Raw genomic sequence first — 21,197 nt, 5'->3', positions numbered from 1 at the left:
GTCCGCCTGCCGATGCGGGGGACGCGGGTCCGTGCCCCGGTCCGGGAAGATCCCACGTGCCGCGGAGCGGCTGGGCCCGTGAGCCGTGGCCGCTGAGCCTGCGCGTCCGGAGCCTGTGCTCCGCCACGGGAGAGGCCGCGACAGTGAGAGGCCCGCGTACCGCAAAAAAACAAAACAAAACAAAACAAAAAACAGGATGGGGGATGATGGATGTAATTGGGAGGGAACAGAGAGAGGCTTTGATTGGGGTATGGGGGTATCTGTTTCATTCCGCTGGTCTCAGCCCTCTCCAGTGAGTAATAAGCTCATTCAACAGGCCTGAATTCTGGCTACTCGGCTTTGCAGGGAAATGAATGCTCTCTTCCAAAATGTGGAAAAGTAAACCTGCGCGCACTCATGCCTTTGAATCTGCCTCTCTTCAAATCAATGCCTTTGATTCCTGCTCCATCACTTACTCTGAAGCCAGAGGAAGGCATACATTTCGTCAAGAGGGAAAAAGAGAAGGTAGGCTCTTAAGGGGAAAAAGAAGAAAGCAGGCAAACTAGAGGAGGAACGAGTACTGGAGCCTCTGGGGCAGAGCCTCAGGCAAGCTGACCGCCGGGCAGGCGATACTTACCCGTACGACCACCACTTGCACGGAGACGTGTTCGGGAAGGCGGATCGGGGCCCGGAAGTGCGTGGCCAGGGCCACGAGGAGGTGGAGGATGGCCACCAGGTTCTTCCCGTGAATCGCTAGTCGGGGAGGGAGGAAGGGGGCTGCTTTAGATCATGAGACAGGAACCCCAAGCCCACGTCCAAAAGGCGGTGAAACCAACAAGGACCTACTGTATAGCACGGGGAACTATACTCAGTATTTTGTAATAACCTATAAGGAAAAAGAACCTGAAAAAAAATATACATATATATATATATGTATAACTGAATCACTTTGCTGCACACGTGAGACTAACACAACATTGTAAATCAACTATACTTGAATTTAAAAAGAAAAAAAGGGGGCGGGAGGGGGGAGGCAATAAAGATGTTGAGTGAAAATGAGACCTCGGAGGAAAACCACGGGCAGAACCACAGGCCATGGAAAAATGGAGAAAAGTTGATGAGCAGCCTGTGTGAATTTAGTTCTGGCTTCTAATTTTTTCTTTCCTGTTGACCTCAGGTGACTTATGCAACCCCTTTCAAAAGCAGGCTGTTTGTAAAAGGAATCGAACTGGGCGGCGAGGCGAGGGAATGAACAGGAACACACGGTCAGCACGAGCGAAGGGAAAAGATCGGGGAAACAGGTCACCCGGGCACTCGCCCACCACAACACCGTGCGTTACTATCTCGGGGGCTTAGAAGTTCTCCCTCTACGCAATCAACCGTCTGCGCAGGGCAAACGGTGCTCGAGGGCGTCAGACGTGCCTCCTGCCCCACCTAGGGCCCTGGCTGCCATCCCCGGCCTCGAGCTCTTCTCCAGGGTGTGGATGGTTACCATCATGCTGTCCAGGGCTTTACTGATTCCCCTCCCCCAGCCCTGCAACCCAGGAGGTGGGCCTGGGTCTGCCCCAGGCCTCGATGCCAAGAAGCCAGGGGTGAACCCGACTTGCAGCCTTGGTCTCACCCAAGAACAGGGGCCCTTGGCGGCAGGGAGAGCATCTCAGCCGCTCCTGGCTGCCCTGCCGTGGGGACAGTGCTGGGGAAGGGTAGCAGGGCAAAGCCCTTTCCAGTCTGTCCTGGTCAGCGCCTCACTTTTCTGGGTTTATGTCCTGCCTGGAAATACTGTGATGCTACGTATTCCTAACGCCAGTGCCCTCGGAGACAAACGCCGGCGGCCCGCCTGAATCGCCTTCTGAGGACCCGCGTCGGTGAGTCACCAGGAGCACAGCTCACTGGGGGTTGGTGCCATTGGTATCTGGGGGTGGAGGGTCCTTCCAAGAACCCCACAGAGCTTCTTCTGTCTTATAACCCAAATCCGGAAGACTTCCGCTGGAAGTCTCTCTTGATCCGGAAACGGAGCCTCTCTGCCCTGAAGCTTGGGGAAACCAGAGCACTGCGGGGGCGTGACTAAGCCCCTTACTGACACGCCCCTCCTCTCCTGGCTACCTCCCTCAGGGCAGGCGTGTGACCGGATTTGACACACGCGCTACCCAACGTAAAAACGGAGAGCTGGTGGGAAGCGGGCCGCGAGGCACAGGGAGATCAGCCCAGCGCTCTGTGCCCGCCCAGAGGGGTGGGATGGGGCGTGGGAGGGAGACGCAAGAGGGAGAGGGTGTGGGGATATACGTACGAATACGGCTGAGTCCCTCTGTTGTACAGCGGAAACTAACACACCACTGTAAAGCGATTATACTCTAAGAAAGATGTCAAGAACAAAAACCGCACAAGGCCAGACAGGAAGATGAATGACACGGCAGGAAGCTCAGAGGCCAGGCTCGCCCGCGCCCCCTCCCGCATCCTGGAGGCCACTCACAGTCGATGGTCCACTGGAGCGCCCGGCCACGGGGCCGCAGCAGCTCCTGCGCCGCCTGAAGCACTGTCTGCAGCTTCTGCTTCTGTCCTACTTCGGACTGGGTCACCTCGGCCACGTTCAGCTTGCAGTCTGCCAGCTTTTCTGCAAAAAGAAGGACAAGGGCAAAAGGCAGAATGTCAGGAAAAGCTGGAGGGGCTCAGGGCCGCCTGGTCAACGGGCTGCACTGAGGTCTCCCCATCCGCTGTGGGGCTGCAAAGTGGAGCAGATCGTCACCAACGGTGGGGACAGCCAGGACGCTGAGCCACGGAACTCTGAGCTTTCAAGTCACTCCTCTTCCTTGGAAAATCACTCCAGGGGGCTTCCCCGGTGGCGCAGCGGTTGGGAGTCCGCCTGCCGGTGCAGGGGACACGGGTTCGAGCCCGGGTCCGGGAAGATCCCACAGGCCGCGGAGCAACTGAGCCCGTGCGCCACAACTACTGAGCCTGCTCTCTAGAGCCCGCGAGCCACAACTACTGAGCCCCCACGCCACAACTACTGAAGCCCGCGTGCCTAGAGCCTGTGCTCTGCAACTAGGGAAGCCACCGCAACGAGAAGCCCGCGCACCGCAACGAAGAGTAGCCCCCGCTCACCGCAACTAGAGAAAGCCCGCGCGCAGCAACGAAGACCCAATGCAGCCAAAAATAAATAAAATTTCTTTAAAAAAAAGAAAGAAAGAGGATCACTCCAGGATGAAAGGGGGGCGGGGAGTTCAAGGATTAAAGTGTGGGCATCCCACCCAGGAACAGCATATGCACAGAGAATGAACAAGATCATTCAAGGTGCAGCTGGGAGGTAAGGAGGTGACCTGCGGGGAAGGGACCGGAGGTGAAGAGGCTGGGCCAGTGGGTTCCCAGAGAGAAGAGAACTTTGGTGCGAAAACAGAAAGGGCCTCAGGGGTCGCCTCAGCCTCCCCGCACTCGTACGCTCCCAATTCTTCTTCCCCTAACAGCTGGACCCCACGGTAAGACGGATTATGAGATATTCAGAGACCTGCGACAACTTTCTCACCACGAGTGAGCGGGGAGCAATCTGGAGGAGCTGACGAGCACGGCCACATCTGCTCAAGATTCAGTTACTGAAGCTGAACCCCAGCCCCAGCCTGCGCGCCTTCACTCCCCTCCCGAGTGGAGCAGGAGGCACGCCTCACCCCACACCCGCTACGGGGCAGGCTTCCGAGGGAGGCTCCCCAGGCGTCCCGCCTGTTCATTCATTCCAAGACTCGGGGTTCCCCGATAGATCTCCTCTGCACAACAACAGAAGCCACGTCGCAGGACATGGCGAGATCAGGGACCGGGAGGGTGATGACAAAGTGCTGGGCACGAAGCTTCGGCACAGAGCTGCTGCCGGCAGCACTGACGGGAAGGAGGTGGAAGGGCAGTTGAGTCCGGGCCGGACACAAGTAGGGCTTCCGTTTGGCAGGTGGTCCCCGGCAAAGTTCTGTGTAAGGCGTTTTCTCCGGAGGCCCCTGCTCCTTCAGCACTGTCTCCCCCATCCTCCCCTCCCTCGATGACAACGAGAACAAGCAGCTTCGATATCCCCCCCTTCAGGATCCTCTCATTGCACAAAAATATCGGCTGGGCTCAGGGCGCTCCAATCATTCATTCATTCATTCGCTTACAAGACAGTTCCTGAGCACCTATTATGCGCCAGGCACTGTCCTAGGACCAGATGCCGCACAGACATGAGACAGAGAGCTCTAGTGGGGAGTCGGCCCCACCTGAAGAACCTCAGCTTGGGGGGCAGGGAGGGCTCGCGGCAAAACAAGGCAGCTCAACAGAGGATGGAAATGATTCCTGTTTATGTGTTTTGATTTCCCTCCATCTGTATCTAATAGGTCCTAGCTGAATAATTCACAGCTGAATCTGCCCATACGAACCCCCTGAAAAGACACAGCAGGTCCCCAGGTGCTCAAAAGCCAGCGACAGGACGGAGCAGGGGCCCCTGGGGAAGGAAGGAGGGTTGCAGAGAGCCAGGTGGTCCTAGAACCTCGTCCGCTGGGAGAGACGGGGAGCCCGGCACATCTCTGCTGTCCCCGCCGCCAGCCAAACCTGGTTGCCGTGACACCGGGGGGAGGAGGAGTCGTTGATGGAGGAGGGAAGGAAACGGTATCAGCCTGCTACAGCTGCCGTAACAAAGTACCGCAGGGTGGGTGGCTTAAACGGTGGAAATTTGCTTTCTCACACAGTCCCGGACGTTAGAAGTCCGAGATCAAGGTGTCAGCAGAGTTGGTCTCCCCTGAGGCCTCTCTCCTAGGCTTGCAGACATCCTCACCTGGTCTTCCCTCTGTGTGCGTGTGCATCCTAGTCTCCTCTTTTTTTTTTGGCTGCGTTGTGTCTTCGTTGCTGCGCGTGGGCTTTTCTCTAGTTGCGGCGAGCGGGGGCCACTCTTCGTTGTGGTGCGCGGGCTTCTCATTGCAGTGGCTTCTCTTGTTGCGGAGCACGGGCTCTAGGCGCACGGGCTTCAGTAGTTGTGGCACGTGGGCTCAGTAGCTGTGGCTCACAGGCTCTAGAGCACAGGCTCAGTCGTTGTGGCGCACGGGCTTAGTTGCTCCGCGCCATGTGGGATCTTCCCGGCCCAGGGCTCGAACCCGTGTCCCCTGCATTGGCAGGCGGAGTCTTAACCACTGCGCCACCAGGGAAGCCCTCCTCTTCTTATAAGGGCACCAATCTGATGGGTTGAGGGCCCACCCCGACTTCATTTTAACTTTAAAGACTCTGTCTCCAAATAAAGTCACTTCCCGAGGTCTTACGAATTCGGGGGGGGACGCAACTCAGCCGATAACAGAAACCAAGGAGGCTGGCCGTGCCTGGGTGCCGCCTGCGGCTACGTCTCAGGTAACTCCCCTGGGTGGGAGAGAACGAGGTCCTTGGCCGCCCTCATCACCAGCATCACTCTGCCCGCTGATGGGGCTGCAGGGGCAGCTCAGGGTTTTGGCGTGGCCAGGACCACTATCTTCCTAGCATGGAAAGAGACAGAGGAAGACGGGGCGGATTCTCAGCGGTGGCTGGAAAACGTGAGTGATGGCCGAATGCGGGGCTGTGAACACTTACTACGCAAGGAAGGGCTTGCCTGTCACAAGGAGAAGCGTGTGCCATGAGTCGGAGGCAGGACAACAGCCAGCCCGGGAGCTGCCTCAGTGCTCCAGCGTGGGCGTCGTCACTGCCCACAGGTGGCTCACCTGGACAGCACTGCAAATGCAGGACAGTTACACCCCCTGAAACTTGCCCTGGCAGAGGGTCTGGCAGCTGCCCCCGGAGTCCGCTCTTAAGGAGAGGGGGGCATCTGGGGGCCTACTGGCGACTCACAGCTGGCCAAACCCAGAGGTCCGTGCTCTGTCCTCATCGCCCTCAGCCCTGCCTTCTCCTCCTCCTCTATCCCTCCTGAATGCAATGCTCCCCCGGCTCCTCCTCCCTCCTGGCTGGACCCTCCAGACGCCTGTGCTGGCCCTTCCTCTGACCACTGACCACCCCCCCCCGGGCCCAGTCCCCCGACCTCTTCTCTCTACAGATGCAGAGAAGTCAGCTTTGGCCTGGCATTCAGCCAGAATCTCCTATTTCATTTCAGCTTCTGCCTTTGAAAAGTAAAGAGCTGAATGTCTCCATCGGTATCATTCCCGACGGCCCTGGGCCCCAGGATCACGTGATCACGTAGGTTACCAAGGCATCTCATCAGTGTAACAGCATCGTTAATACGACCAGGCAAGACCTTGTGATGTTCTGTTAATATCTGGATATTCTCTTCCATTGTTCTCTTCTTCAAACAAAGTGGTATGTCAAAGCGCTTGACACACGAGAGACTTCCGAATTGCCTATCTAGGAGTACTTACGCAAGATATTCAAACAGGATGGAACGGCAACTACCTCACGATATAAAGGCTGCCTGAGCCCAAGTCAGCCTCTTGTTTGACCTCACAGATAACAATACGGACGCAGCAGGACTCAATGACAACCACAGCCACTGCAGAGCAAGTACCGCATCTGCTGGGGCCAACTGAAGAGGGGACCAAAAGGATGTGCCTTGAGCAGGCAAGGCTTTCTTACAGGGTACCTGCTCTAAGATGCCCCTGACACTCTACTCCAGAGAGGGCGCTGGCATCATTTATAGGCGTCTAAGGCTGAGATACAGATGCACATCCAGAGCCGATCCTGTGATCCTGAGAGACAGACTTCCACGACCGCATTGCTAGATCTAAGGCTTAGGGATACAAGTTTTTCAAGTGAGTGGGTGAGTGAAGCCACAGCTGCATGCGAAAAGAATCAGAAATAAAAGTGTAAGTGAGCACAACACTCTTATGTTTGCTTCTGAAAATATCAGAAAGTATCTCCTTTGGGCAGTGAGCAAAGCCGCAGGTCTAAGAACTGTTTCAACAAACAAGCATTGTCACCAACAGCCAAGTCTTCAAGTCCAAGAGTCAGTGGGAAGCTAGGTCTTTACATAGCGAGGGAGGGAAGCTAATAACCCAGGGCAGCTTCACCATCAGTAGAATCCTTGTGGACGGTGCCCGCCTAAGAGCCACGCCTCCTCCATCCTTCTCTGCTGAAAGTTAAGTGTCTGTCATCACAAGTGTCTGGTTCAGTGACCTCGAGAGCAATCTAGCACCTGACAGTGCTGAGAATGGCTGGACCAATGACACACTATGAAACAACAAAGCTCCAACCAACATTTTTAATAATAAAATTGTGACAGTTACTAAACGATCTTGATGACCTTTCAGATTTATTCTTGTACCAAAGAAGTTCATTTTAAGATGGGGGTTCTCAGCTTAGATGAACAGAGATTCATTTAATTCTTGGCCCACGGCATTCAGCCAAATACTGAATTTGGAACTTCCCCTCCGGGTGAGGCCACCCGGTCCCACGGCATTAACCACCTCTGCACTGCTGATCTCCACCCTTACCCCGCAGCTGACTCGGACAGGATGGGTATCAGCCCTAGCAGATGCAACACCCACCTCCTCATCCCCGCCCACCACGCTACTCCCAAGGGCTTTCTCATTCACCCGCTGTTCAGGCCACAAACCTGGCCAGCAGACTTCATGCCTCTATCAGCTTTAACCTCCCAAATATCCTCCACTTCCATCCTGGACCGAGCCACTACCTCTGATGCCCGGGCTGCTGTGCCAGCGTCCTGACTAACCTCCCAGGTCCCCCTCCGGACCCTCCTCCCCATTCGTTCTGTACCCAGAAGCCCAAGCAACCTTTTAAAACGCTAACTCAGACCTTGTCACGGCCCTGCTCAAATCCTCTAGCGGCTTCCTGTCACTTGGAATAAAAGCCTTTGTCAGGACTGGACGTGATCTGGCCCCATCTGTCCACCCCTGCCACCTGCAGCCACCTTTCACTGCTCTTTAAACACTGCAGACTCTTCCTCTCTTCAGAGTCTCGGCCTGGAATGTTCTTTCCATGACAACTGTGCAGAAGCCTGCTTGGATGTCAGCTCCCCAGGGGGGCTGCAGCCCCGCTGCCCCAGAACCTCTCTGATTCTCTCCCTAGTGCTTGTCACGCTCTTAAAGCCTCTACTTGTGTTTTAGGTTGAACCACCACACAGTGGCTCTCTCTCGTCCCTCTGCCAGAACGGGTGTCAGCAGTGGGACAGGGGGACCTCCTCCCTCCTGTCACCATTGCATCTCCACACCTGCCACACAATAGGCCAAAGGATATTCATTCAACCAGCGAAGGGATAACCAAAATCGACACAAAATCTTCTCCTTCCTAACGTGCTTTTTGAGGACTGACTGAACAAGGACAAAACAACGTGTGGGCCGTCGATCACCACGTCCTCAGAGCCAGGTCTACGTGACACGACCCTGCCGCTTTCCCTCCAAGATCGCACCGTCTGTTAAGAGCCCTCGTGCTGAGCGTGCAGACTGCCCGCAGGGACCCGGGACTGAGGAATGACACAGAGGCTGAGCCAAGGCCACGGTCTGGGCAGCTGCAGGGGCGCGTCCTGCGGGTCAGCCCTCCCCGCGACCCTCCTCTCCAGCCCCAGCCCCTCCTGTCTGCTTTCCCTCGGTATCTCTCCCCCACAACTGCACCCCCCACCCCGCCAAACTCCAGGTGCCTGACTCGGGTTCCCCAGCACACCCCTGTGCAGCCACACATGACCCCACCCCAGTGCCGGCCCTGCCTGGAAGGGGTGACCCTCCAGGCGGTCTGCCGGGGAGACCCTTGCACAGAACAGCGCTGGGCTGTGGGGTCATGAAGGGGCGAGGGGCGTGATCGGAAAGAAGCCAGGGGGCAGGTGTGCACCCACCGGGGCTGGGGGCGGGGCCTCCCGGGCACCTTTAGCGGGTGAGCCACCCTAGCGGACAAGGGGACACTGAGTCCGCCGGGCCACACGCACAGGGGTCTGGGGACCCTGAAAATACATCAGAGCTTCCTGGAGACTGTGGCTGGTGCCGACGTCCACCGGATCCAGACAAACACTCGCCTATCCGGGGCCTTTTCACCTCCTATAAAAGGAGCCCCCGTGCTTGTAGGCAGGAAACTGCAGGGCTTTCTTCACTCACGCGGTCGACGCACGGTTACCGTGTGCCGGGTGCTCAGAGGAACTCGGGGGACGCACCAGCCCTGCTCGTACGTTTCTTTGTCTTTGTCGTGGTGCCGTTCATTACCCCTTACTGACTCCAGGCCCTGTGCCCGGCCCCACGCTAAGTGCTCTGCAGATGGTACTTTGCTGAGGAACTCTGTCCCCAAGGGGCACACATAAAAAGAGCATCCGCAGTCAGTCTCCCTCCTCGCCACTCCCCCGCCACCCCACCATCCAAATCATGCCCCTGAAGGGCACGGCTGGGGGCCACCCCTTCCAGCACCCTGGCCCTGGACGGGCCTGCACAGGCTGGAGGCGCCCACAGCTGGACGGGCGCAGGCCAGCAGGGAGGGCCGCCCCAGAGAGGAGACGGTGTCCCGTCCACGCCCCATCTCCGCGCTCCCCTTGTACGCATGCATCCAACGGCAGAGGCCACAGACGGTTCTGGAAGCTGTGCATGACCCGCTGCAGCCCCGTGGCTGGGAGCTCTGGCGGGACCCCCACCCGAGAGACGACGAGAGGGCGGGTGACCCGGGGCCCCGGGGGCCACCACCTGGGAGCCACGGGCTCAGGGCTGCGGCTTACAGACGAGTGACCGATGTCGCCATGTAGAGAATCTTGTGGTCCAGCCTGGGGCCACCCCTTGTGGTGGCCGCCCTTCCCGCGGACTCACCCAGGAGCTTCTGTAGCACCTGCCCGTCGTACAGGTCCTCCTCCAGCTGCTTTACGATGATCCTCTCCTCCACCAGCACGTCGTTGACCCAGTCGATGAGAACCTGCGGGGTGGACAGGCGTTACGGCCTCGCTCGCTGGTGCCAGGAGGGCCCAGGCGATGACCCGAGCAAGCGCAGGAACGGAGAGCTGCTGGACACCGAGACACCCCCAGTGCAGGGGCCAGGAGAGCCCGAGGGGATAGGCAAGCTTCTCCCACCCAGGCTGCCGGGGCTCCCACGGGATTCACAGGAGGACTGCTGGAGGGCAGCACCATGCGGAGACTGGCCTCCTCCCAGCGGGGACTCGGGTACGTGTGGGAACTCAGCCAAAGGAAATGATGGCGTTCACCATGGCATGCAGGAGGGCGGATCAAATGAGGAAACGTCAGTAATACTGCCCCCCCACGGCCCGGGGATTCACAGGAGGACTGCTGGAGGGCAGCACCATGCGGAGACTGGCCTCCTCCCAGCGGGGACTCGGGTACGTGTGGGAACTCAGCCAAAGGAAATGATGGCATGCAGGAGGGCGGATCAAATGAGGAAAGGTCAGTAACACTGCCCCCCACGGCCCGAGACAGCACAGGTGAGCCATAAGACGTCCACCCCCCTCCCTCCCTTAATATCTGCACTAAAACCATCCCCGACAGCCCTGAGCCTAAAGCTGTGGATAGAAGGGGATCCCGAGGGGCTGTTACTGACAAGCTCTGAGAGCCTGCTGCCAGCGGCACCCTAATTGTTTCAAGGTTTTATTGAGATAGAACTTACACTCCACACAATTGTTTAGTATACTCACAAAGTTGTGCAACCATCACCATAATCCACTGAAGCACATTTCCATCACCCCACAAGGAAGCCCTGTATTATCAGCAGTCACTCCCCCTTCTACCCTCCCCCACCTCCTCTCAACCACAAAACCGTTTTCTCCATGGATTTGCCTGTTCTGGATACGTCATACGAAAGGAATCACGTTATACGTGATCTTTTGTGTCTGGCTTCTTTCACTTATCATGATGTTTTCAAGGTTCACCCAAGTTGTAGCACGTGTCAGGACCTCGTTCCTTCTTACAGCTGAATCCGTTGTATGGAGAGACGCGTTTTACGGATTCATTCACCAGCTGATGGACATTTGGGCTGTCACCACTTCTGGGCTCCTGTCAACAGTGCTGCTATGAACATGGACGTACACTTTTTATGTGGACACACGTGTTCATTTCTCTAGACCAGCCTTTTCTCAACAAGTTTTCCTTCAATTTGCTGAGTAACAGATCATAAAAGAAGACAGCTTCCATCGTGAAAGTATCTATGGAGAAATAGGATTCCCGATGAACAAAATCCCACTTGGCTGACGCGGCTTAAGGCACTTCTCCGCAAAATGAAATGGAGGCCTGAACAGACTTGGTCAAAAATATACGCATTACATGGTTTCCCTGTGCAAGCAAAACCAACAAAACTAACCAATTGGTCCCAATAACCTCCTGGAAATGGGCATTGATTGGCCCTCTCAGAGATAAACAAAAGGACACAAAGCCAGACTAGAGTAGCCTCTGTCACTCTCTGATACGGACGCCACCTGCAAAATTGGCCACAAAGCAAATTTCTGAGAAATTTCTGTTTTCCCACTAACTCAAGAACATTAAATCAGACACACGAGCCCATGAAGAACAGAAGTAAAAGTAAATTAAAGGGAGGATTGGAGGAAGAAAGAGGTGAGCAGCCCTGTAACCGAAAGTGGGGTCCGGCTACAAAAGCCAATAAAGAGGCAAGGATGGTGGAAAGGAAAGTTTGCTTTATTTCGGACGCCAGCAACTGGGGGTGGGGGAGGGCGGACGCCTGTCCACAGGCCGACTCCCTCCCCCCACAACGACAACCAGGGGGCAAGAGCTTTTATAGACGGAGGGAGGGGGCTCCACGCAGAAACGGCACAGGCAGCTCTGACAGGCATCTTGAACTTGGTCGTGCGGTGGTCTGCCCAGCGTCCTCTTGATTGTCTTAACTGCAATTACCCTTTAGTTCCAGGGTCAGTTTGTTCCCATTTCCCTGAGGCCAATTCTCGGAATTGTGGCAGCTTATGTCATGGCTACAGTCTGGTCATCATGTAGCTCACTTCTTCCACCTGGAGGGGGTTTCAGTACCTATAAGACAGCTCACAGGATACGTGCGGCTCAGAATATTAACTGTAGCCCTTGGGGAGGAACTAAAGGGTCCTTGACTACGTTTAATGACTAAACTATTATTTAGTCTCGTTAGACTGTTCTCCTTTGTTTCTGCATTTTCTCACTTCTCTGGTTTAATCTTTGGCTAAGGCTTTTCCACAGACAAAAGGCAGGCGGAGCACACAGTTGGGGGGAAGGACCACAGCGCCCTGCTCCGTCACAGCCCTGCGGCATTCTGGTTTTGCTGAAGCCATTCCCGAAAGGTCGGCGGGATGGAGCTGGCTCCACGCTGCAGCCCTGCTCCGTCTCCCTCCCTGCGGGGGCGAGCATCCTGGGAGGCTGGGAGCTGGACCTCCCCACCCAGCTGCCTTCTCTCCCACCTTCCAGCACCTTCTCCCGTCACCCAGCTCCCACCTTCCTCTCTCACCACCCTCCCAGTTTCCTTGTGTCGGGGGTCCTCCTTGACACCGCCTTCTCCTCTGGATCTTTAAAGGGCATCACCCTGGATGGCTCCTCTTCCTTCCCTCCACCCTCCTCCAAGGCCAGCTCATGCCCTCCCATGATATCCAATGCCCACCCGTACCGGAAACCCCTAAACGTCCAGCCCCCCTCTGCACCATCCTTCTGCTTGGGTGTTCCACGAGCATCTCTAACTGAACTCACCCCTGCCCCTCCTCAAACCTGCCCCTTCTCTGAGAAGGACACCATCCTCCAGCTTCAGGAGCCTGGATTTCACCCATTCAGCCCACTTCTTAACTGCATCCACTTCCCGCCATCTCCTTTCCCACCGCCCTTGTCCAAACCTCCTTCCCGGGCCACTGCCACAGCTCCACCAAGCACCCTGCCTCTTCACTGGTGTTTTTCAAATCCCCAAGCTCCTCTCTGCCCCAGGGCCTTTGCATGTGCTAGTCCTTCCACCCTGAACACACTCCCCTCCATCACTGCTGGGCCAGCCCTCACTCATCCTTCAGGTCTCAAGCTCCGTATCATCCTCTGACCTCCCCCCACCCAACCCAGGCCACATCCCTTCATCATGGATCTCACCGCACCCAAGGGCCTTTTCCCTGACCCCGTTCACGTTTGCAATGGGAACACATCTTCGTTTGTAACGCTCTCCCTGCTGGACCTTAAGCTCTGTGAGGGCAGGAACTATGACCTCTTGTTTGTGGCTCTGTCTCCAGTGCTCACTGCCTGGCACTGGAGCTCCATAAACAGGCATTGAGTTCATCAATTAACTTACTGAGCACCTACTATGTGCCAGGCTCTGGGGATAAAAAAGACGAGAGAGGTCTCTGTCCTTGAAGACCTTACCTTCCAATCAGACATTAAAAGACAAACAAAGACACACACTTCCAGGCTGTGATCGATGTTATGGAGAAAAATAAATAAGTCAGAATAAAGTGGAGAAAAATAAGTCAGAATAAAGTGGAGAAACCTGACAACCACACCTCAGCCAGGTAATCAAGGTCAGCGTCACAGTGATCGATCACGCTGTCGCGTGTGCCCTGATGTGATGGGATGAACGCACTTCACTTCTGTGGCCTCCCTCCCCAAACCCATAACCACAGTCTCATCTGGAGAAAAACATCAGACAAACCCTAACACAGGGGCACCTGACAAAACCCCTGCCCAGTCCTCCACAAAACCGTCAAGGTCATCAAAAACAAGGACAGTCTGAGAAACCATCACAGCCCAGAGGAGCTAAGGAGACAGGATATCATGTGGGATCCCAGGTGGGGTCCTGAGACAGAGAAAGCATATCTAGTAAAAACTAAGGAAATGTGAATAAATGGTGGATGTTAGTTAATAATAATGTATTAATATTGGTTCCTTAATATAACAAATGTACCATGTTGGGGCTTCCCTGGTGGCGCAGTGGTTAGGAATCCGCCTGCCAATGCAGGGGACACGGGTTCGAGCCCTGGTCCAGGAAGATCCCACATGTCACGGAGCAACTAAGCCCGTGCGCCACAACTACTGAGCCTGCACTCTAGAGCCCACGTGCCACAACTAGTGAGCACACGTGCCACAACTAGTGAAACCTGCGCACCTAGAGCCTGTGCTCCACAAGAGAAGCCACCGCAATGAGAAGCCCGCGCACCGCAACGAAGAGTAGCCCCCGCTCGCCACAACCAGAGAAAGCCCGCGCACAGCAATGAAGACCCAACGCAGCCAAAAATAAATAAATTAATTAATTTTTAAAAAATGTACCATGTTGGTCTAAGATGTTAATAATGGAGAAAATTGGGTGTGGAAATATGGGAACTCTTGTACTATCTTTGCTATTTTTCTGTAAATTGAAAATGGTTCTTAAAAATAAGTCTGTTGAGGGCTTCCCTGGTGGCACAGTGGTTGAGGGTCCGCCTGCCGATGCAGGGGACACAGGTCCGTGCCCCGGTCCGGGAAGATCCCACATGCCGCGGAGCGGCTGGGCCGGTGAGCCATGGCCGCTGAGCCTGCGTGTCCGGAGCCTGTGCTCCGCAACGGGAGAGGCCACAACAGTGAGAGGCCCGCGTACCGCAAAACAAAAACAAAAACAAAAACAAGTCTGTTGAGAAGAATTAGGCAGAGTTTGGGGATGGAGAGAGCAGAGGGGTCATGGGGATGGGGGGCTCAGGGAGCCTCTTGGAGGAAGTGGTGTCTGAGCAGAGACAGGGAGGAGGTGCAGGATGAGCCCTGTAGCCACCTGGAACCACCTGGGAGGTCAGGGGGTGGGGCTTCCAGGGCCAAGAGGGGCGGGGGGGCGGGGCCAAGCCTGGACTCTCCCCTGGGCCAGGAGGGGAGGGGGCAGCGGATGAGATGAGTGACCGTGGGCACGTGGGGGAGTGGGGACAGGACGTGGGGACCCCGGAGGGGCACGGGGAGGGGCTGGGGAGAAGCCAGGTTTGACCCTGACCCGGGGTACGGGCAGATGCAGAGGGGAGCTTGAGGAAGGAGCTGGTGAACGGGCATCTTGGTGGATGGAGCGGCAGGAACGGGGGAGGCGGGGCAGAGAGGAAGCCGCCAGGCCAGGGGCTGTAGGTATCAATGAACGAAAGGGAGAACCAGGAGGGGTGGCGGGGTACAGTGCGAGGAGGGAGGGGTGTCTGGAAGCAGCTGGGAGGACGCCTGCCCCGTCCAGGCCCCGACATCACGGAGCAGAGAGCCACCTAGCTCTCCAGACCCCAGCATCCACCCTTCTGGGTCCCGGTTACACGGCCCAAACCAGCAGATTCGGGATCACAGACAGACCCGCCCTGTCCCTTTACCTCTGCAGCCACCAGCAACCAGGCTCCTCGCAGGAGCGCCCTGATCCTCGGGCCCTTAATTCCACAAAGCTCTAGGAATCTGCTACCTTGGCCTTTCATCAGGGATTTCACAGCAACTACTGGAGCTGAGTGGCAGTATTACACTCAGCTCAACGGCTTTCACTGAGTGCCTTCCTGGTGCCAGGACGTGGGGACAAAGGAGGCGCGTCCCCCGCCCTCCGGGAGTCCAGGTCCAGCCGGGAGACGCAGCAGAGAGAGATGAATGGTGAGCGCGAGCCATCACAAAGGATTCTGACACGAGGGGTCATGCGGCCCCGGGAGCAGAGGAAGCCTTCAAGGGTGGGACAGGAAACAGCTGAGCAGAAAGTGGGTGCCTGGGGGGTGGGGAAGGCGGGCCTGGTGGCGGGGTGGTGAGATCCGGGCCACGGAGGAGTGAACCACTATCCCAATGTGGACCCGGCAGGGAGGCCAGGAGGGGCCGGTGCCCATGGGAGGACGGAGCTGCCGCCCAAACAGCCTCCACACTGGGCCTGTGTGTGCTATGTGACCCAACAATTCCACTTCCAGAAATTTCTCTCAAGGTACCAATCCAAGTGTGCTCCTAGACATCTACCAACTCGGAAATGATTTCAAATCATGTGTAGGAAAAGCTGAATGCACAAAAGAAAAAGCCTGGAGGGACACGAATTAAAAAATTACCACTGCCTTCTGTTTGATTTTTCTGTCTTCCAGGTTTTCAGCAGTATATATTACTTTGGTAATTAGAAAAAATAATAATAGATGCCACTTATAACAATTAATCACTATCCAGATGGCTTCTTTGCTGAAACTGACAAGCAAATCCTATAATGCAAATGGAAAGTCAAGAGACCCCCAAAAGCCAAAACAATCTTGAAAAAGAGGAACAAAGTTGGAGAACTGACACTTCCTGATTTCAAACTTTCCTACAAAGCTAGAGTATCAAAACATGTGATACTGTCAGAAGGACACAGAGGTCAATGAAACAGAAATGAGAGGTCAGAAATAAACTTCACATTACAGCCAAGTGACATCCATAAGGGGGCTAAGACAATTTGATGGGGGAAAAACCAGTCTTTTTAACAAACGGTGCTGGGACAACTGGATATCCACATGCAAAAGAATAAAACTGAACCCTTACTTTACACCATATACAGAAATCAACTCAAAGTGGATCAGACCTCAGTGTAGGAACTAAAACTCTAAAACTCTTAGAAAACATGGAGGTAAATCTTCATGACCTTGGATGAGGGAATGATTTCTTAGCTGTGACACCAAAAGCACAAGGAACAAAAGAAAAGATAAACTTGACAAACAAGATTTAAAACATTTGTACTTCAAAAGATACTATCCAGAAAATACAAAGACAACCTACAGAATGCGAGATTTTGCAAATCATATATCTGATAAAGGATTTGTATCTAGACTATATAAGGAACGCTTAAAACTCAGTACTAAAAAGACAAATAACCCAATTTAAAAATGGGCAAAAGCACAACTACTGAAGCCCGCGTGCCTAGAGCCCGTGCTCCACCAGAGAAGCCACCGCAATGAGAGGCCCGCGCACCGCGACAAAGAGTAGCCCCCGCTCACCGCAACTAGAGAAAGCCAGCGCGCAGCAATGAAAGACCCAGCGCAGCCAAAAAAAAAAAAAAAAAAACTTCCTTCCTCCCCCAGATTGTATGACCTTCAGGTCAAACAAACTTTGAAAAAAAAAAAAAAATGGGCAAAGGATCTGAATAGACATTTCTCCAAAACAGAGACACAAACAGCCAATACATGAAAAGATGCTCTACGTCATTAGCCATCAGGGAAATATAAATCAAAACCGCTACGAGATACCATTTCATACCCACTAGGGTAGCTATAATCAAAAAGGCGAACAATAAGTGTTGCCAAGGATGTAGAGAAATTGGAAGAATTTTCATACACTTCTTTGGGGGATGTAAAACGGTGCAGCCACTATGGAAACAGTCTGGCAGTTACTCAAAAGGTTAAGCACAGAATCACCATATGACCCAGCAATTTCACTCCCAGGTATATACCAAAAAGAACTGCAAACGCAAGCTCATACAAAACCTTGTACATGGATGTTCATAGCAGCACTATTCAAAACAACCAAAATGTGGAAACAACCCAAATGCCGTCAAGAAAGAACGGATCAACACGTTGTGGTCTATCCATACAATGGAATATTATTCAGCCATAAAAAGGAACGGAGTTCTTTTTTTTCTTTTTTTGGCTGCGTTGGGTCTTTCTTGCCGCGCGCGGGGGCCACTCTCCGTTGTGGTGCGCGGGCTTCTCATTGTGGTGGCTTCTCTTGTTGTGGAGCGCGGGCTCTAGGCACACGGTCTTCAGCAGTTGTGGCATGCGGGCTTCGGTAGTTGTGCTTGTGGGTCCTAGAGTGCAGGCTCCGTAGCTGTGGCGCACGGGCTTAGTTGCTCCGCGGCATGTGGGATGTTCCCAGACCAGGGATGGAACCTGTGTCCCCCGCACTGGCAGGCGGATTCTTAACCACTGCACCACCAGGGAAGTCCAGGAATGGAGTTCGGATACCTGCTACAACATGGATGAATCTTAAAAACACTACGCCAAGTGAAAGAAGCCAGACACAAAAGTCACCTATTGATATGATTCCCCTTCTATGAAATATCCAGAATATGTGAATTATAGAGACGGAATAATTCTTTAGAGACAAAGTGGTTGCCAGGGGCCAGGAAGGAGGATACAGGACTGAGTGCTGATTGTTATGGGGGTCCTTTCTGGGGTGATGAAAATGCCCTTGACTGACTGAGGTGATGGCTGAACAGCTCTGGGAGTACACTAACAACCACTGAATTGTACGGTACGGGAATTCTATCTCAATAAACCTGTTATTAAGCAATGAACCTCTAGAATGCAGGGGCTAGCATCTGCCTCTGCAGGGCTATTTTGAGGATTTGGTGAGATGATCTACTGGCCAGTGCTAATCAACTGTAGTGATCTACATCGATGTCAGCATCACCACCCCCGGCTTCTCTGCGTGTCAGAAACCCCTTTCTGATGTACTCAGCCTAACTAGCGACACCTAGGGTTTGTGGACACCACCCGAGGTGTTGGAGCTATAAAGAAACATCACCTAGTCTCTGCCCCACGTGGGCAGTTAGGTGTCACAGCTGCTTGCTGGTCCTCCCACGTCCCTGTGCCCCCCCAAACCAGCCCCGGGAGCCAAACACCATTTCGCACCCCTGCCACCTCTCTGATCTTACCTCCGATCGCCCTCGTCCTTGCCGTCTAGGCTCCAGCCACGCTGCCCCCCCCCTCGCTGGCCTTCACACCTGCCAGCACGGGCATCCCAGGGGGCCTCTGCACTTGCCGCCGCCCTAGGTACCAACCAGCAGGTCTCCGCTCAAATGCCAGCTCCGACCACCCCACCAAAAACAGAGGGGAGAAGAAACCACCCTGCTTCTTGCTTCAGTTTCCTTCAAAGCGGTCACATGCCACCTGGAAACATACTCATCCGTCCCTCGGCATGTCTGTCTCCCCAGCTGGACCGCCAGCCCACTCAAGGCCATCACCGCAGGGGCTAAACTAGGAACAGACCCACGGAAGGCGCTCAGATCAACTGCAGGGCTGCCTACAGACCTAGCAAAGCCTCTGGGTCATATAGACATTAGGTTCTAGAGGCTGCCTTGCCCAGAGCAAGGTCCTGTAGGAAAACACACAAAAGATGTTTCTGCTATGAAGAAACTAAAACTAAAAATCCCATCTGGATCTCTGACCTGGTCAAAGTCCAAATACGAAAACAACAGACAGAAGGGGATGAAAATCACATTTCGCACAACGGGCCACAGAGGTCAGCTCTGGGAAAGCAAAAGCAAATCCGCTGCCCAGGTTCACTGCTGCCCCCGCAGAGATGCAGTCCCCTCCCGGCCACCACCAATCACCCTGTCCTCGTACTGCCCAGGTCACCCGTCTTAATCTTCTGTTTCACAAAAGATTTTTTAAAGATGGCACCCGTCCTTACTTTTAGGGACGTATACTCATTTGCAAACCCCGAATCCTGCAGGCACGTGTCTAGGACGTGTATTAATGATGCCCTCGGCACAGTGCTCTTTGCATAGACTTTTCACAAGCTTGCTTTAGCCAGAATAAAAAATTACTTCCCCCTGAGTTCCTTCTAAATGATAATCAGGATCTGCAGCCTGTCTCCCCCAAGGCTATGACAGTTATGTTTTCATCACTTCCAAACAGGCTTGTCGTGACTTAATGCACTGAGGACGCAGTCTTATTGCAACCGGCAGGAATGCATCCAGGCCAGGTGCAGTGCCAGCCACATCACCGGGCATCTCCACACGATGATAGCACCGTCTTCTGCCCAGAAGACCATCTTTGTGCAGCTGACTTTCTTCATAGGGGCAAAGGGAGGGAGAAAACAGAACTTAACAACCCGAAGGAGCCTTGTCCAATAAACCGGGAGATGAGATGTGAAACCTGCTTGTGGGGAGAAGTGCGTACCCCGGTGACGACACGGCCAGCCTGCCTTGGACCAACGCACCCGCAAGTGTGGAGGCCCCTCTCTGGCTATTCACTCTGGAAAGCACGAGAACTGCCATTCCCTCTTTCAAAGATCATTAAAAATATAAAGGATCTCATCTGTAAACTGCTATCCTCCCCAGGCAGCACCAGCTGTTCACCCTGTTAAGAGATTCAGGGCACTCCTGGAGGATGCTAGCGAAAAGGACCACAGGACAAACACCTGCATAAAGGAGACAGGATAAGTCTTTCGGCTCCTGAGCCCACAGGATACTCACTTCTAAACGTGAACCACAGACCACGCACCTCCCTCCCAGCTCTGCCCTGTTTCTGCCCATGTTCCAGCGCCCGGCACAGCACCTGCCGGACAGCAAGCGTGTGGCATCCGACGTCACCCTCATGCTTGCAGACGGACACGACTGTTCTCCTGCTTTAATCCGAGCTGGGATTTGAATACAGGGAGCCGATTCCACAGCCCATCACACCCACCCCTTCACCCCCTCACACTGCATTACACACAAAAGATGCTCGAAGAGAATGTTTCAATGAGCGGCCTCGTTCTTAATGCCTGGCTTAGCCAGAGCCGGGGTTTTCTTACAGGAAGCAGAGAGCAGCTCACAATGTTTTCAACACCAACAGTCCTGAGGTAGGAGGGTCAGTGGGGGTAAGTCCACAGAGAGAGACAGGACAGGGGCCAGGACAAGAGGGAACAAAGTGCACACGATGGAGAACAGAGAAAGCAAGCCAGGGGACTGACCGTGCTAACTCAGAAAGGCCCCGCTGGTCCCGAGACTGGGACGTGGTCAGTGGTGGGATGTCAGCCGGACCTCACCCTGACGAGCTCAGGCCTGCACGTGGGCCACACGCTGCACCAAAACACCGTGCGCTTCCCCCTCGGCTGATTTTAACCTGTGTCCCCTCACCGGAATAAGCCATAACCGTGAGTATAACTGGAGTCCTTTTAGCAAAGTATCGAACCTATGGGTCGTCTTGGGGCTCCCAAACTTACAACCGGCGTCAGAAGTGGGGTTGGGCTTGGGGGAAACGGCCTTTCTAACCTCACACCCAGGTGGGCAGGCGCGCAGCCTGCTCAAGGAGGGAGGGGCAAGGAGGCTCGGGGGCTGGAGCACTGGAGTTGGGGAGGGGGGCGGGAAGTGAGGCAGCAGGGCCACCAGCCGGGAGCACGTCTACGGGTGCCCGGCAGGGCGGCACCCCAAGGCAGGCCACGGGCAGCTCACCCCTGACTGCGCGTGCAGGCTGCCTGGCCCTGGGGCCAGCTCCTCCCCACGCCAAGAGAAGGAGGTGCTGACAGCCCCCTGGCGTGAGTGAACCCCGACTCGGGGATACGCTGGGCCTCCCCCTTACCTGACAAACAAGAACAACCCAGAGTAGCCGGCGCTCAGCCCAGGCATCTCCCAGAAGCCAGCAGCACGCGTGCGTCTCTGTTTAAAAGCCCTGTAGTTGGGGCTTCCCTGGTGGCGCAGTGGTTGAGAGTCCGCCTGCCGATGCAGGGGACGGGGGTTCGTGCCCCGGT

The 21,197-nt window shown here is 54.9% G+C and overlaps 1 protein-coding gene across 5 annotated transcripts in view; it reads right to left on the bottom strand.

Annotated features, from left to right (window-relative positions):
• PARVB (parvin beta) overlaps nucleotides 1–21,197 on the bottom strand; it is a 116,512-nt gene that overhangs the window by 27,135 nt on the left and 68,180 nt on the right. For all 5 annotated transcript variants that reach the window (XM_024127342.3, XM_028483943.2, XM_055082362.1 and 2 more), the window contains 3 exons: nucleotides 9,690–9,792; nucleotides 2,450–2,590; nucleotides 617–732 (listed from right to left, as the gene is read on the bottom strand). In XM_024127342.3, the coding sequence (XP_023983110.1) occupies nucleotides 617–732; nucleotides 2,450–2,590; nucleotides 9,690–9,792 (360 nt within the window). The remainder of the gene's footprint in view (nucleotides 1–616; nucleotides 733–2,449; nucleotides 2,591–9,689; nucleotides 9,793–21,197) is intronic.

Source organism: Physeter macrocephalus, unplaced genomic scaffold, assembly GCF_002837175.3.
Source record: "Physeter macrocephalus isolate SW-GA unplaced genomic scaffold, ASM283717v5 random_96, whole genome shotgun sequence".
Lineage (NCBI taxonomy): Eukaryota > Metazoa > Chordata > Mammalia > Artiodactyla > Physeteridae > Physeter > Physeter macrocephalus.
This window is presented reverse-complemented; position numbering and strand designations above follow the sequence as displayed.